The 17,631-nt window shown below is 38.2% G+C and overlaps 1 protein-coding gene across 4 annotated transcripts in view; it reads left to right on the top strand.

Moving 5' to 3' along the window:
- Positions 1-16,222, top strand: part of GPD2 (glycerol-3-phosphate dehydrogenase 2) — a 225,225-nt gene extending 209,003 nt beyond the window's left edge. For all 4 annotated transcript variants that reach the window (XM_020910460.2, XM_020910463.2, XM_020910461.2 and 1 more), the window contains exons 10-17: positions 410-544; positions 795-970; positions 1,536-1,667; positions 2,703-2,861; positions 9,157-9,269; positions 9,357-9,435; positions 9,625-9,723; positions 12,587-16,222. In XM_020910460.2, coding sequence (XP_020766119.1) covers positions 410-544; positions 795-970; positions 1,536-1,667; positions 2,703-2,861; positions 9,157-9,269; positions 9,357-9,435; positions 9,625-9,723; positions 12,587-12,712 — 1,019 coding nt within the window. In that variant the 3' untranslated portion in view covers positions 12,713-16,222. The remainder of the gene's footprint in view (positions 1-409; positions 545-794; positions 971-1,535; positions 1,668-2,702; positions 2,862-9,156; positions 9,270-9,356; positions 9,436-9,624; positions 9,724-12,586) is intronic.
- The last annotated feature ends 1,409 nt before the right edge of the window (positions 16,223-17,631 follow it).

Below are 17,631 nucleotides of genomic sequence, written 5' to 3'. Positions count from 1 at the left end.
AGCTGAGGGCTGCTAACATTTATTTTGTTTCCTCTTTGAGAACCCATATCAGTGATTTTTCCAGTTCTTTGCTTTTATTCACCTCCCTTACCATTTTTCTGGCTGCTCTGCACAGCATGCAGGATCTTAGTTCTCCTACCAGAGGTCAAACCTGTGCCCCTTGCAATGGAAGCACGGACCTAACCCCTAGACCTAACCAAGGTCCTAACCACTGGACTGCCGGGGATGTCACCATCCCCATTGTAACTTACCACTCATTTAGCTCTTATATCTAAGGGCTTTTCCTCCCTTTTAAAGTACATATTATGTGTTCCTTTTACTGAACTATGTTCTGCTTATTAATTATTTCATGGTCTTGTTGAGATGTCTTTGAGTCATCTTCTTAACTCTTGGCATTGATCCTTCCCAGTGAGAAGAGGGGATGTCCTGGCTGCATGGAGCGGTATTCGCCCCCTTGTGACAGATCCCAAGTCTGCAGACACCAAGTCCATCTCCCGAAACCATGTTGTGGACATCAGCGAGAGTGGCCTTATCACTATAGCAGGTACAGGATGCTACCTTGTTGTTCAGTGTGCTTTAGATAGCAACTTGAGTTAAATTCTCATATCAAAATCTCTTTTAATGCTAATGAACAGAAGGTTTTTTTTTTAATGATTCTGAGTAACATCTTACCCATGGCCTCGCCACACTTGTTATAAACAACAGGTGAATTTTCTTATTAATAAGTTGAGAAATGGTTAACTGTAAGAAAATTGGGTAGTAACCTGACGAATGGCTTATCAATGTATTTGTAGGTGGAAAGTGGACAACCTATCGATCTATGGCAGAAGATACCATAAATGCCGCAGTCAAGGCACACAATTTGAAAGCAGGACCAAGTAGAACAGTTGGGCTTTTCCTTCAAGGGGGCAAAGACTGGAGCCCCACACTCTACATCAGGCTCGTCCAGGACTATGGACTTGAAAGTGAGGTGGGTGTGCATTGCCACATCATCTTACTCTTGACTTAATCTCACTGTTGCCAGTAACAGGATCGGCAACCACGGGGCCTCCATGGCTTTGAGTTTACTATTGCTCAGTTGTTTCTGACAGTGTACTGTGGGAGTGAACTAATAGAAAAAAATATTTTGCTTTAGTTGCCTAAAAAGCATTGCATGTTTTGGTTTCTGTTTTAGAATCTAGGGTTTGTTTGGCTTGTTCCTAGCAGACGGGACCTCCCGAATACTTTCTCTCTTGAGCATAAGGAAGGCTGTTCTTCAGAAGTGATATCAGGAGCACAATGAAGCTGAAGCTTCATCAGTCACTGGTACAGTGATACATGTGTAGTAGACTTTGTGCTGGCCTAAGCATTCGGAGCCCATGTGGTTTCCTCCCACGAAATCAAAATCAAATGCTCTCCTAGGATTATTAGTTACAGGCTGTTAAAAAAAAAAAAAAAAGAAAACCTGACTAGATAAGCAGGTACATTTTTTTGCTTTGTATCCAGAAGCTATTGATACTTCAGAGGACCTGCCTGATGCAGTTTCATTTCCTTAGGTGGCCCAGCATCTTGCCGCCACCTATGGTGATAAGGCTTTTGAGGTGGCCAAGATGGCAAGTGTGACGGGAAAACGGTGGCCCATTGTTGGAGTGCGTCTTGTATCAGAATTTCCATACATTGAAGCAGAGGTATGTAAATGGCCCTGTGGAAGTTTCCCATCTGCCCTGGGATACTTTTCATCTGTTCACTGTTCATCTTCTTTAGAAATTAAACATAGCTAAGTTTTAATGCAGAAATATCAGCTATAACCTGGAGCAAAATGTCTGCCCAGCACAGTTCCTTTCACTTACATGATTTTAATTTCATCTCTGAAGTGACATTGATAGTGATAACAATAATCATAGAAAATATGGGTTTCTTTCTCCTCCACAGAGCTATCCCAAGTCTTATTGACTCAGTTGTTTGCCCCTTTTGAGAGTTTGTAGCTCCTCAAGTTTGTACCACTTATGTTGTGCCTGTGACTTTTTTTTTTGACATGGACCATTTTTCAAGTCTTTATTGAATTTGTCACAGTGTTGCTTCTGTTTTATGTTTTGGTTTTTTGGCCACCAGGCATTTGGTATCTTAACTCCCTGACCAGGGATCAAACCTACACCCTCTGCATTGGAAGGCAGAGTCTTAACTGGTGGACCACCAGGAAAATCCCTGATGATATGTCTTGACATATATAATTCACTACATCTTAAACATGGGTATCCAATAAGCATTTTGTTGTTGATTGAATGCAAGACTTCTGTCATCTGATTACTCTGAGACATAAAACTGTGGCCAGCCTTCAGAGATGAGACTGTAACTTTTTAATTGTAACTTTAAACTTCTTCTTTGCCTATTCAGCTATGTGTATTAACATCCTTGTCATAAACAAAAGAAGTGATTACTGTGGATGGTAACTGAGGAGTGATGCAGTTTACATGTTTGGGCCAATTTCTGTTCAAGGAGAAGACGTTAACTCTTATCCAAATTGTTCCAATTTTCAAATCTCCTTTGGCAGGCAGAAAAATGGGGAACTTGTGTGATGTCACTATTTGCTTCATGCCTGCTAGAGGGAACCAGAGTATGTAAAGAAAAATGTCACTGTACCTAAGCATGGATTTAGGTGAAGCTTTATTTCTCTCCTTTTAAAAAACACGTAAATTAATCATTTTACTTTAATTCAAACCCAGGTGAAATATGGGATTAAGGAGTACGCTTGTACTGCCGTGGATATGATTTCGCGTCGTACTCGCCTGGCCTTCCTAAATGTGCAGGCGGCAGAGGAGGCCCTACCCAGGATTGTTGAATTGATGGGCCGAGAACTGAATTGGGATGATTCTAAAAAAGAGGTATCATATAGAAGTCTCTAAAACCACATTTTCCATTATAGACGTGGAATGTCTTAATCTGTTAGTAGAGGCTAACAGTTATCTCCTCTTGTTTTAATTGGAGGGCAGTGGCTTTACACTGCGGTGTTAGTTGCTGCCGTACAACCAAGTGAATCAGCTCCGTGAATACACGTGTCCCCTCCGTCCTGGGCCTGCTCCCCAGCCCCCACCCCAGCCCCCCCCTCCAGGTCATCACGGAGCTCGGGGCTGCGTGCCCGTGAGGCACATAGAGCAGGTTCCCGCTGGCTATCTGTTTTACACACAGTGGTGCATGTCTGTCAGACCGAATCTTCCAGTTTACCCTCCCCCTTACCCCTCTGCCCTCTGCCACGGCCGCATATCTGTTCTCTGCATCTGTGTCTCTTTTCCTGCCCTGCAAATAGGTTCAGAGATTAGCATAGTTTTCAATGGTGACTTTATAATTCCTGCCAATTTCTGTGTGTGTTTAATACTACTAGGCCTTAGGAAACTGGAAAGATATTCTTGTAACAAATATGTCATCATAACAAATTCTGGTAACAAATATCCTTGTAACCAAATATTCTTCTTGGTTGTTTTTGGAAAATCCCATATAGAAAAATGTTCTAAAATTTGTGGTCATAATTCCTGAAAAAGTAAGATAATAATGATTGTGGGTAGAACCTTTTCTGGTTTTCACTGAAAACATTCTTAGAATGTATTCTTCAGTGAAATTCACACTCCTGCAAGTTTGCCTTTGGTAGGAAATTGTGGTTTTATGGCCTGACCACAAATGCTTATTGATTTGTGTCATTTGAAACTTTATATTTATATCCAAATTAAAAAAAAGAAAGCCATTGATGTTCAGATGTCCACATATACAGCCCAGGGCCTCTTCTAATAAACAGATCATCATGATTTTTAATTAAACCAAAGTTTCAGGCAGAGGCATTTTCTTGTATTTATTCAGAAACTATTCCCTGTGTTCGTTGGTTTAGTTCCTTTCCCCTGGTCTTTCTTGAACCCGTTCCATTTAGGCTCCTTCACAGCCACTTTGCTGTCAGTGGCGCTGGTCACACTTTCCAGGCGCCTCCACGTTGCTCTGTTATTGGCTTTCCTCATCCTTTTAGTCAGCCAGCTAGTGGCCTTCCTAGAGTTGATTCCTCCCTCTTTCCTAAACACCACCTGTCTTAGTCTGTTCAGGCTGCTCTGACAGGATACCACAGACTGAACGGCTTACACAACATAAATGTGTTCCTCACAGTTCTGGAGGCTGGAAATCTGAGATCAGGGTACCAGGGTGAGATGGTTGGGTTCTGGTGAGAGCCTTCCTCCTGGCTTTCAGACAGCTACTTTCTGGAGGAGATGCAGGTAGGGGGCACTCTCTGGTCTGTTCTGTTGAGTGTGCTAAGCCCAACAAGGTTTATTTAAAATTAGTTACCTCCCCAAAGCCCCATCTCCAAATCCTGTCATATTGGAGGTTAGGCTGTCAGGATATGAATTTGGGAGGATACATTCAGTCCATGTAGTATATCCCAGGTGGCACTAGTGGTAAAGAATCCTGCTGCCAGTGTACTCGATGCAGGAGACCCAGGTTTGATCACTGGGTCGGAAAGATCCCCTGGAGAAGGAAATGCAACCCACTCCAGTATTCTTACCTGGATAATTTCATGGACAGAGGAGCCTGGTGGGCTACAGTCCATGGGGTTGCAAAGAGTCGGACACGACTGAGCGACTAACAGTCTGTTAGAATCAGTCTTCAGAGATGAAGCCATAGCCCTACCTTTAAAATATTCTCTATCAGTCATTTTCATGCCACATGTGTAGTGCACTGATGGTAGAAATCACTGAAAAGAACTTCTTAACCCTGGTCACAGTGCTGTCAGGCATAACCTTTACCCTCATTTTATAGATGAGAAAACAGACTCAGGGAGTAAGTCCTGGTGAGAGTTCATACAGCTAGTAGATTGTGGAACTGGGATTGAAGCCAGGTGTCCAGATCCCGGAGCACACCCTTTTCCCACCCCGCCCTGCTGCCTCTGCATTGGTGGAACTGGTTTATATAGCTCTTCTGGTTTTGAGTTTGGGTTTGGCCAGTTTTGAAGCTATATAGTGAGGCACCACTAGAGTGAAACTTTCTCCTGTTCTACGGCCACTCATTTCTACCATGCAGAAGGACTGGGGATAATGGGTTCCTGTAAAAATTATGGTTGGAGTGATTTGACTATGCAGGAAGGTGCTTTGTGCTAGGAACGCAGGCTGTAGGAGGTAGGAAGAAGGAAGAAAACTCTGTGAACTGGCTATGTTCAGCTCTCCCGAGGAAACTAGATTTACATGGGTTTAGGTTTTATGAGCAGATTTATGTACTCAGAAATATTCTCCCAGTCCCCTAAACAAACAAAATAACAGAAATAAGAGACCTAAAGTTATTACTCAGTATCTGAGACATAGGAGTATTCATGAGAACAGTAGAGAGTCTAGAGAGAACAAAGGAGAGGGGAAAAAGAATTAAAGGTTACTGGACTTCTAAGAAAAGGTTAAAAGCACTGGGATTATTTAACCTGCAAAAGTGAAAGAGAAGCAGGGTGATAAATAACTCTCTGTAGATGAATTGTGGTTGTTTTTACCAGTCAATACTTACTGAGTGACTTGTATCCTGAGCATTATACTAAGTATTTTAGGGGAATAATAAATAGCCCATAGTTTCAAGGATCTTCAAATTTAATTGCGTGGTTACAACATATATACATATACACACCTTAGAAATGTGTGTGTATTTTCCAAAATTTATAGAATGATTTGGAGAACTGTTATTTAAGACCAAAGGCAGTCAACTTAGAAGAACTGATTAAGGAGGAAGGCATTATCTAGGGGAGTTGGGGATTGATAGAGGAGTTGGTGAAGATATTTAGGAATACAACACTGCCAAATTGTGTTTTACACAATTAAATATATATGTTAATATGTGTGTGTGCATGCTTAGTCATGTCTGACTCTGTGACCCCTTGGACTATAGCCTGCCAGGCTCCTCTGTCTATGGGATTCTTCAGGCAAGAACACTAGAATGGGTTGCCATTTCCTCCTCCAGGGGATCTTCCAGACCCAGGGATCAAACTCTCATCTCCTGTGGCTCCTGCTTTGGCAGGCAGATTCTTTGCCACTTGAGCTACCTTGGAAGCTCTATGTAAAAAAAAAACATAATTATAAATAAATAATCAGTGTCTAAATTAATAACAGTGAAAAGATGACTGTATGGTCAAAAGAGTTTGGGAAATTCTGAGTTAAACAAATGAAACCATTTTCTTTAGTGCAGATAATTTGGTGCCTTTAAAGTGCTTATGTGCATTGTCAGTCTCCCAAAGACAGCTTATTTGGGGACAGATCAACTCTCACATGTTGGAAGGGCTGGTGGAAAGGGAAACGAATATTACTTTAGGATGTATTTTGGGAAATGCTGCAGTAATACTTGGTAATGTAGACTTTATAACCTGCAGACAAAACATACATTTCATTGAGAGACTTTAAAAAGACCACTTAAGTAGATTTGAGGGGATCTCCCAAAGGGAAATTATTTCAAAATTGATTCCAACAAAAAGAATAAAGAGGAAGCAAGTGAAGAAATGGAGTGACCATGGACAGAGCAAACTGATAAGCAACAAATATTAAACAGAGGGAAGAGAGGTACTCAACAGCGGAAGAGTACACGGGACTAATAAGAATGTATATGAATAGTGTCAGGAACTGGCAAAAATTCTAAAAACATTAAAAATAGCTTTTAAAACTGGAAAAGAGTACAAAGAAAGTCTAACCTAGATCTTTGCTCAAAGGTAGCTAGCACCAGATTTTTTATTGCCAGAGAAGGGAGGGGACCTTTCAACTCATAGTTTAATTCCAATCTGTTTTTTCTTTTTCTCCTTTTTGTTAAGGAGAATGATTTTCATTGTGAGAAAAGCAAAATAAATATTGATAAGAGGAAATAGGCATTTAAATAGGAGACTGCTCTAAATGCGTTTTTATGCCAACTCAGAAATTTTATATACCTCAGGGTACTCAGAGAATTTGCAGATGGGGTTTATTTAACTACTGTCGAGGTTTAAAATATTATGGCAAATAGAAACAGAATCAGAAGACAGAAGGTGGGCAAATGTAGTACCACATTCTTAAGTTGGCTGCTTGGGCCTTGAGTAACTAACTAAAGTGGAGAAATAAAGTTTATAACCTGTAAGCCAGTGGTCTTGGGATTGGTCTTGGGCTGTTTTGTAGGTTATGGCATTTAAGTTTGTTTTGTCAGTCTTTAGCAAGAAGAAGTGATCTCTAGAAGGTAATACTTAATCACTTAGAAAAAATCACTTCAGACATATCTTTTCAGGAAAAGCACATGATTGTTAGATTGACGAAATGTTATAGACATAATATATTTGGATTCCGTAAAGCATTTTATGACGCCCCCTGTGATGTCTTTTAAAAATGGTGGATTTGTAACTAGTCAAATGATCATCTTTGGTGTACTCATGAGAAACTGGAGGAAGAGTGAATGCTTGGTGATAGATTGAAGCAATGGGTGAAATTGCAATTACATTAGGTATAATTTAATAGAGACAAATGGCAGACATTGTATTAGGTAGAAAAACAACGCCATCCATTCATGACAGATTTGACAAGACTTAACAGTAGCATCGGAGAAGGCAATGGCACCCCACTCCAGTCCTCTTGCCTGGAAAATCCCATGGATGGAGGAGCCTGGTAGGCTGCAGTCCATGGGGTCGCTAAGAGTCAGACACGACTAAGCGACTTCACTTTCACTTTTCACTTTCATGCTTTGGAGAAAGAAATGGCAACCCACTCCAATATTCTTGCCTGGAGAATCCCAGGGATGGGGGAGCCTGGTGGGCTGCCGTCTGTGGGGTCGCACAGAGTCGGACACGACTGAAGCGACTTAGCAGCAGCAGCAACAGTAGCATATGCAAAAACGAAATGTATTTTTTGTTAACTGTAAATGCATAGCAGGTGACAGTGGATCATGGCTGCCCCCAAGTGCAATTACAATCTTAAGTTTCCTAAAGAAATCATATATCTAGACTAATGATGCTGATAGTTACTTCTTTCTAGGTACTTGCCAGGTCTCTGTTGGAGTATTGTGTTGTGTTCTGACCATTTTATTACATGACAGGCTAGCTGTGGTTTGGGAGAAATTATCCAGCATGGTGAAGGGATTTAAAATCATGTGCTATGCGGGAGAGTAGTTCTAGATTTAAAGAAAATTCTTAAGAAGGAAAGCTCTATTGGGTTGGTCAAAAAGCTTGTTTAGGTTTTACCATAACATCTTAGGAAAAACCAGAACGAACTTTTTTTGCAAACTCAATATTTGTTGTGCTGTGATACAGGAAAAAAATCTTTTGACTTGAAAAAAATTACTGTCAGAAAGTTTCACTAATTCCAAACAAATTGGTAGAGTTGCAGTGTCCACAACAATAGGTAGTATCAGTTGAGGCTGGGATCACTGAAAACAAGAAAAGTAACTATTCAATAGACCAGCATGTTTTGTTTTTTCTCAAAGCTCTGTCATTTCCATCCAACTAGGGAGTTGGTGATGGACAGTGAGGCCTGGCATGCTGCGGTTCATGGGGTCGCAAAGAGTTGGACACGACTGAGTGACTGAACTGAACTGAAGCAGCATCCTAGTGACAAAATGTTAGAATTGGTTAACCCGTGATTTCTGTCTTGATACAGCATGCCGCATTACAACAGTTATTTACTTTTAATTGCTCTTTGGTCACCAAACCACAAAGATTTGGTCCTGTAGATTTTGCTAGTCAATACTATGGAGGAATATTCAGCAATAAAAACAAACAATATTAAAGCATGCAACAACATGAATGACTCTCAGAATTGTTATGCTATATGAAAGTAGTCAAAACACAGAAGAGTACATACTATATGAACCCTTTAATATGAAATTCTAGAAAAGACAAAACTCTAGTGACAAAACGAGATCAGTGGTTGCCTAGGGGTAGAGGTCAAGGGAAGGAATCAATTGGAATAGGAATGAGGAAGCTTTTGGGGGGATAGAAATGCTCTTTATCTTGTTCATGGCAGTGTATACATCAGACTGTGTACCTAAAGTTGGTGAATTTTATTGAATATAGTTATACTTCAGTAAAACTAGAGGAAATAAAAAAATTGTCCTGGCCAGAAAAATGAGGATGCACTTTCTCTTTAGAAAACCACGTGGAAAAAAAGGAGAAAAAAATCAATTCTTTCCATAAATCTTTAAACTTTGTGTGTGTCTGTGTTTTAGGAAGAACTTGAAACAGCCCGGAAATTTCTATATTACGAAATGGGCTATAAATCTCGATCAGAACAGTTAACAGATCGCTCTGAAATTAGCCTACTGCCTTCAGACATTGACAGGTACTTCTGATAAGTTTCTATCTTTCTCTCTCTTTTTGTCTTCACTTACCTAAGTATATTTTTCCATTATTTAACATTGTGTTCCAGGTACAAGAAGAGATTTCATAAATTCGATGCAGACCAGAAAGGCTTTATTACCATTGTTGATGTTCAACGTGTATTAGAGGTATTTTTTATGGTTCAGTATCTTTGATAGCAGAGGAATGTAAAGATTATCCTAGATCATTTTTTTCTCATCTAGTGCTATCTATAAGTAATATTTCTCTCTGAATTTTTGAAAGGCTAGTAATGTTAATAAAAAGATATACATAATTTTTAACAAAACTTCATTATTTTGTGCTTTCCTTTTATTTAGAGTATCAATGTCCAAATGGATGAAAATACGCTACATGAAATTCTGAATGAAGTAGATTTGAATAAAAATGGACAGGTTGAACTCAATGAATTTTTGCAGGTGAGTTGTGGTGAAAGAAAACAAGTGTATTTTCTTTTTATCTATTGGTCATCAATAGTACTCAGGAATGAATTTCAAAGTCGATACAGTTGTCACCTCATTCTGAAAAAGAAGAAAGCTTGAAGCCAGCAAAGGTTGATACCTCTTAAAGGATATGACTTTGCATGGTGTGTATTCTTTAGCTTTTTATAAAATACATTATGTTGTATTGGGCAATTTAGATTAAATCTAGGTTAATTATGGCTTAAAGGGATAAATCAGAAATGTGCTTTATCAAGAAATAGGCTGAGGGAGACCACTGCTGGACACTTCTTTACTTCTAAAGTACAAAGTTTATTTTTAATAGAGGAAGTTTAAAGAAATCAAAGTTGTGTTCATTCGAGAATCATATTCACTTGAGAACCCAAAATGCAATGGTTATATTCTTGCATTATTACAAACCTGAAAAGCAAGAGAAAGGAAAGCTACATTCTAGAGTCAAGACCATGTAATCCAAGCATCTTTATTTCTAATTTTCCCCTTATTCAAGGTTCAGTTGTTTAATAATAACTGAAAAGAAAGTAAATTTTGTTACTTCAAAATGGATGCTACACATGAATCCTTAAAAGTTCCTTAAAAGAAGGAAAGTCAACAACCTCATACATTATTTGTAACGGTCCATAGAACTCTGCTCTTATGAAGAATGTATTGGTTTCCAGACAGGCCAGGTTTTTTCTGTAGTGCTTCTTGGGCAGGTATTTCAAATGAATGCCAGGTCTTGCTTGCACCATGGCAATGATGAATGCTGAACATGAAATAAATTAATGCTGGGGATTTTGGTCAATGTCAGCCCTTTCTTCACTGTGTCAAGTTAAACAAACAAGATCAAGGCAAAGGAAATGGTAATTGTCTCTCTGGAGATGAGCAGCAGATAAGAGCATTGTTGAATCTAAATGCAGAAAATTTTCACGGGTTGTGTCCAGCATTACAAAAAAGAATGTTACTTCTTTAGCTTACTGTTTAACTAGGTGGACATTTGAAATTGAGTTTAAAATGTATGCTTGGAAATTAGAAACCATTTCATACATTTTTTGTTTAGTTTTCCTTGAGAAATTTTTTTGTCTGTCTCAGGATTTTAGAAAACTTTTCTTCAAATAAATAGTTAATGCTTCATTTCATATAGGTTGTAAATAAACAACAACATTTAGGGTTCAAAGACCTGAGGTCTTAGAAACAATAAGAGTCTAATGTTATGGATATGGATTTTGGGTGTTAAGTAATTTTCTTGAGTGCAGTAGAGCTAAACACATAGAAAATAATTTAAACCACCTGCAAGTTTTCTTGTAGTCTTTTTAATAATTATTTCTTGTCCAATTCTAAATGAAAGAGACTATTCATGCTTTACTAAGTGCATACATAGTATAATTTTCAACTTAAAAAATGCTGATTATATTTCTTATGAAATATATTCACACCCAAATATTATTTTTTCTTGTAATATGGTTTTAAGATATATGTAATGTTTGAAGAAAACTTTGATTTGTTGAAAGTTGTTACATCACACAACCTTTATGGATAAAGGGAAAAAAAAAAACTCCAGCTCTCTCAGTTCTGTTAGTGCTGATAAACTTTGAAGGTATTCATTGAATCAGACAAAACAGTAAACAAGACATCGCTGTCTTTAGATGTCAGTATTCTTTGTTATACCGTTCATAGGTGGAGAGTATTTTTTCAGGATTTTGTTTCATTTTTATTAAAATAGTTTCCTTTTCTGAAGATTAAGAGCCCGTGTGTATCCCATTAGACAGTTTTGAATTTAGATATTTTTAAATAATCCTCATGGAAGATCTCTGTAGATTCTGCATCATTACATGACTTTATTTTTAGGTTTGGACTCTAATGACACTTCTGCATGTAGGAGTCCATCTCTAATAAACAATAGCTTGCGAAACAGCTTTTAACAAGGTCATGAAATTCTGATCCAGCCCCTTGGCAGATGCCTCTGACCCTTATTCAGAGTCATTTTTAAGAAATGTGTCTCTTTAGGCTAGAAACTATAACCCTGCAAATATTTTGAGGATTTACATATCTATATATATATATATATATACTCCTGATGAATGATTAAATCAGTTCTTTAAAAAATAGATAAAAAATATTGAAGAAGTGAGATCAAGAAAAGCAAATAGTTAAAACCACATCAACTTGAAAAGAAAAAAAAAATCCCCACGCTCATAATTGCACAGTGCCTTCCAGATTAAAGGCCTTTGCCCGCTGACTGCATGTAATTTCAAGACTAATTCTGATTTTATCCACTGGATAAAAATGAATTAGCTAAAATCTGGGCTGTGGAGTGCTTTTACTTCTTAAGGTAGATCTCTGGGTCCATTTTCAAGGACTTAAATGTAAATGATTTTAAAAAGTCTCTAAGGAATTTGGATTTGGGGGACTTGAAGTTGTCAAGTACAATAACACTAAAAAAGAGTAGTTAAATATGTCATGGTTTGTCTTTGTTCAATCCCTGAAATTCCTTTTTAAGATTTTAAAATGGAATTAAAGATTCAATATTTGAGTTGCTCAAAAAAATGTATATGCGCGGAGCTCATTGAGGGGCAAAATGCGATGTACTCAATCTGCATTTAAAGGCAGACTGATTTGCTAGATAGGTCTTAGTTTTTGCAGCCCTAGCAAAATACCTGCCCCTTTTCCCCTTTTTGAAATGTTTGAAAATTGTAGTTTCTTCTGTGAACTGTAGTACCTGCTGCGGTTTTTGATGGGGGCATTTAATTATCCTCACCTGCTGCAAGGGTTACCATTAAAATGCTGTGAAGACAAGGAGTAAGCTGGTCGGCCTTTTGAATCTCTTACCTATTTTCTCTTTAAGCTGATGAGTGCTATTCAAAAAGGAAGGGTGTCTGGAAGCCGGCTCGCTATACTCATGAAAACTGCTGAAGAAAACCTCGATAGAAGAGTTCCCATCCCTGTGGACCGAAGTTGTGGAGGATTGTGAGTCTGAGCAGTGAATCCACAGCCGACAAACATCATCATGTAACAAACCAGAGGGGACTGACACCACTCCAAAACAGTAGACACGGATAGCTGCCTTGTTTTAACACTGGGAAACATTCCAAAGCTTTAGATGTCGATGTAGACCCTTTATTGGTATTTGCCATTCAGTTTAGCTTCTTAAAAGTGTATTTTATCACCTTTTCTCATTTTCAGTGCACACTGATTTAATGTTTTGCTCTCATTTTGTGATCTGTTAGACTGGACATACTCCCTTTTTGTTTATTCATTTATTCTAAGTCAATTTGAGAGGCAGAATATTTTGACAAAAATCGAAACCAGAAGCTGGAAGCATTTTGTGAGATGCACAAAACTCTGGATATTAAGCTTGTTGATAATATTTGTTATTAACAGGAGTGGGACCTATTAATAGCATTTCTGGAGACCTCTCAGCCCCCTTCTTCCTCCAGCTTGTCTGCCTTCTTTATCCAGACTTTATATCTAGAGCATGACTGGTAAACTGGAGAGGGAAAAAACAGTTTAGATCTGGTTATAAGAGCAAGTCTCAAAGAGAAGCTCTGAAAGCTTCCAGAATCACAGGTATGAGATATGAGGATAGCATTGACATTTGCTGGGAGTTACAGTGATAGTTTCATCTCAGCAGTTCATTTTTCCCCCCTGTCACTGCTGGTTTTTCTTTGACTATTACAGTTGCCAGGAAGATCCCTGCTTTTCTTATTTTAAAACCAGCATTTAAGTGGCAAGTTGGATACAGTGGGATGGGATTAGATTTCTCAAATCTTTACAGTTGTAATAAATTTAAGGATTAAAAACCTATGTTCATATATCCACATATATAGCACAGTTTTCAATTCTCAAATCCTAGATGTTGGAGCATGTGATACCATTGAACATGGCCTGTTTTGCTCAGGTTATTGTATCAGTTGGAGGGAATATTTGTAAACAGATAGTAAAAGAGAATAGAAATAGCCTATTAGTTAACTTTAATTATAATTATTTGTAAAAAGGCACACAATTACAGAGTTCATGGTCATTTTAATTGCTTAAAGCCTTTCTCCTTCTGTACTAAATGGAAACATTCTCAACCAAAAAGAAAAAAAAGAAGACCATCCTTGACACTCACTCACACATGTCCACCATCACACACATACACAGTCACAGAAAGACGAAACAAAAAGATCAGTCTGCCCAGAATTTAGCTAATACATAATATACTGGATTTAAAGGGCCAGTTTGGCATGCTTTTGTAATGCTCTGGTGGCATTTTAGCCAGTCGTCTGAATATGTCTTCTTCGTGCTTCCTCTTGTGAAGTTAACTACCTGCTTCTTTTGATTTTTAAGATCATGTTGTGTATAAAATAGGAGATGTGACCCTTTTTTAATGTCAGGTTTTCATTGTGCAGACTTAATTTTTCAAACTGGTACATAAAACACTTCCATGCTGTTATTTCTATATATGTCAACATTGTAGAGTATCTTTATGTCTTATTCGAGTTGGGCATGAGCCTGTCTGTCATAATATACACACTGGAGGTTAACTCACCTAAGCCCCCACCCTCACCTCAGAAACAGATAAGGTAGCACGGTAACTCATTTTGCTTTTAAAATGAAGTTTAGACTTGCCACTTCCTTAAGGAAAACCTAAAACAGAGCAAGTGAGGCTCCCAAGTATCACTGTGAACTTTTTCTTTTAAGGTGTGATTTTTTTTTTTTTTTTTTTGCACTGGTTTCTTTTCCTTTTTCTTTTTTAAAATAATAGACGCATGTGGTTTTGTAATTTTGTTTTTCTATCAAGACAGTAATTTCACTGTTTAGAGCCCAGCGACCCTTAATAGAAGAGCTGTCCTTTAAAACATCAGAGATGATGTACCACAGTATTATACATTTGTGCTCTCTCTCTTTCTCTCCATTTCTAGTTAAATCAAGATAACGATGGCTTGTATCCCCCCTGAATCCATTACAGTAGGGACTGGGCATATAACCTGAGTGGCCTGGGCAGGACTGTATTTGAAAAGAGGCCTTGTTTGTGCACGCTTTGTTTTGAGTGAAGTTCCTTTAAGGACAAAGAAAAGCACACTTTTCTCCTTTGAGCATATCTGCCTTTGCTTAAAATCTGCTAATTCTAAAACATACGCTCCTTCACCAATCCCAGAGTCTCGTCTTGGAAATGAGCTGGTTCCAAGTCTTTACTGTGAATAAAGCACCCACGCATTTTGTATAAAGTTCTTAATTAAACCTGTACAGCTTCTTTACCTGATTTCAGAAAAGGAGAGAAGAAATGGGGGGTGGGGTGTAAGTGTGATTCAAAATCTATTCCAAGCGCAAAAGAATTTTTTCAATTTTTTGTATAAATATGACATTAGCTGATTTTGTTGGGCTGGGTGTGGGGTGTGTGGAAACTGTCTCTTGTCATCAAGTGATTTGTTTAAAGAGCCTTTAATGGGATTCAGGTGAAGGAACCCCCATCTGTGGTGGAGAGCTGAATGTTCCCTTCAGTAGCCCTTCGCACAGTCATAACAATAGGGATAATGCCAGATTATTTGTTAAGCCAAGGTTGTCTGCCTCATTGCCGTCATGCTGTTTGCAATATTCTTGCTTTCAATCAGTTTAACTTTAGGGTTTCCACTACTAAATGCATGCTCCCTATTCTGCTTTAGTTTCTAGCTTTGTATTGTCTTTTTCAAAGTATGTAGTTTGCTCTTTTGTACAACAAAATTTCATTATTTTACTGAACAAAACATACTGTAAGAATGATCTTTGATCTTATTTCCCTTTTTTATGTATTTGTAAAGATTTTTGGCATATGAATGTAATAATATTGAAGTCAGTGACACTAATAACTTGCACTGTTTTGCATTATGTCAACCCTTTATAGGGAGTAAAAAAGCCCTACTGTGCTTTGAAAGAATATCAAGTATAAGCCCAGTTCTGGAGTCGATATACACACTGCATGTTTTCATATATGGCATTTTTATGTTTTGTGTTTGATTATTGTTCTAGATTGGACTGTTAAATACTATGTTTGAGGCTGGGTTGTCATTTTTATAACTGTCTTGGTGTTTTATCGCCATTATTTATTACTTTTGATATACAGAATGAGCTGCATGCATTTATAGAGCAGTAAGAGGATGTATTTAATGTGCCTTGTTTTTAACTGAATAAGAACTGAAAGCATGAATCAATAAAGCTGATTAAAATGGTCCATTTACTGGCATGTTGATGTACCTTGCAGTCAGAGAAATAACTTTGATGACTTGTAGTTTAAAAAAAACTTTGGAAATATTTTCACAAACTGTATTTTTAATTGCATTCACACATTAATATTTTCTGCTTGCAATTTTGTAATTTTATCTCAAAAGTGAATCCCTGCATAGACTGATGTAATTTTATGAGACTGCCAGATTTATTTGTATTAATTTGTTGCTGGAGCCTTTAGGGCACGACTTCTGTATTTGTGCAATCCTATTCTAAAATTACATGCATCCTATTACAACTCTGTTGAATTCTTTTTTTCCTTTTTTTTTTTTTTCCTTTTGTCAACCAGAGCCTTTTAGCCTGAGCATTCCCAGGCACACTGATGAATTTTATCATAACCAAAATCAATAGAAATGAATGGGAAAGATTACATAATCCATTTTGATCATCTTACATGTCAAGTTAGTGTAGGGTTGCCAAGTGTTGATAAATGCTCTGACAGAAAAAATGCTATATATTTTCATTGTCAGTAAATCAGTAAAGCTGTTATCAGTTTTAACACAAATTTTATAATGCCTATGTTATTTTATAGGTTTTAATTTACACATGTATATGGAGCATTGTCTCCATTTGTGGTTTTGAAGCACTGCCTCTTGGTTTTGCGTGCTCAAAGGCCTGTGTGTGCTTCTGAGGTTCTTTGAAATCATGTAGAATAACACAGAGCACTAGTCCCCAGACGGACTTGGAACAATGAACTGTTTGTTCAAGGCCTGGAAAAAATATCTAACAGCTCAAAACACTGTTTATTGATTTAGCTCATCACAGTTCATAGCAGTTTAAAATTTGTCAACGTAAAATTTGTCAAAATGCATTGCTCCTGGTTTTCAAAATGTGTAAAATTTTGGGTAATCCGAGGAAGAGAAATAGATACATCAGTACTTTGCAATCTTGGTCAATACCACATTATCACTCATGGCAGACTTCACCTGACACTTGACTTAGGAAGGAAGCAGACAACAGAAATTTTCAATTGTTATGGCACCCTTACAACTAGAGAAGTTCTGTATCAAGGGTTGGAGTCAATGGGCCTTCTGTGCCTGTACCTTGTATTTTAGGCCTCTAATTAGCTACCCTGCGTGTGAAACACATGCACAGAAGAGATACACCAGCCACAATAAAACCAAAGATGGTTCTGCAGGTCCTGTGGACCCTTGGCAAAAATCAGTAAATACCTTTGCATGTTGTTAGATACTTGATCCAGAACAGTAAGGTTTATTTGACCTAAACAGAATACCACTTTTGCAAAATGATTGAGGCTATCTTCATCCTCCGCCTGCGGCATCAAATTGCACTGCTTAACAAACCCTCCCATCCGTTCCCTGTCATTCCAGGTATTCACATGGGGGTTGCTTGAATCCATGTAGATTTAGGTGTGTATCCTGTAGTCACAGATAACAGTTCATGTTTCAGCGGAAGAGACGGGAGGATTGAGCCTCACTTGGATAGCAGAACGTGGCACGTGGTGCAGCCGGTTCCACCCACTCTGAGTCTGTCGAGCCCCCTGTGTTGGTTCCTCAGCAGGACTTCTCTCATCCTCAGGAGCTCCTGCAGAGCCAGGCTCCACTCCTTCAGTGGCTGCTTGCTGGAATTCCTACAGTGTGGCGTTTCAAGGGGTTGGGAGCTGTAGAAGTTGTTTTGTTTTGTTCT

The sequence above is a fragment of the Odocoileus virginianus genome, chromosome 13, assembly GCF_023699985.2.
Source record: "Odocoileus virginianus isolate 20LAN1187 ecotype Illinois chromosome 13, Ovbor_1.2, whole genome shotgun sequence".
Classification (NCBI taxonomy): Eukaryota; Metazoa; Chordata; class Mammalia; order Artiodactyla; family Cervidae; genus Odocoileus; species Odocoileus virginianus.
This window is presented reverse-complemented; position numbering and strand designations above follow the sequence as displayed.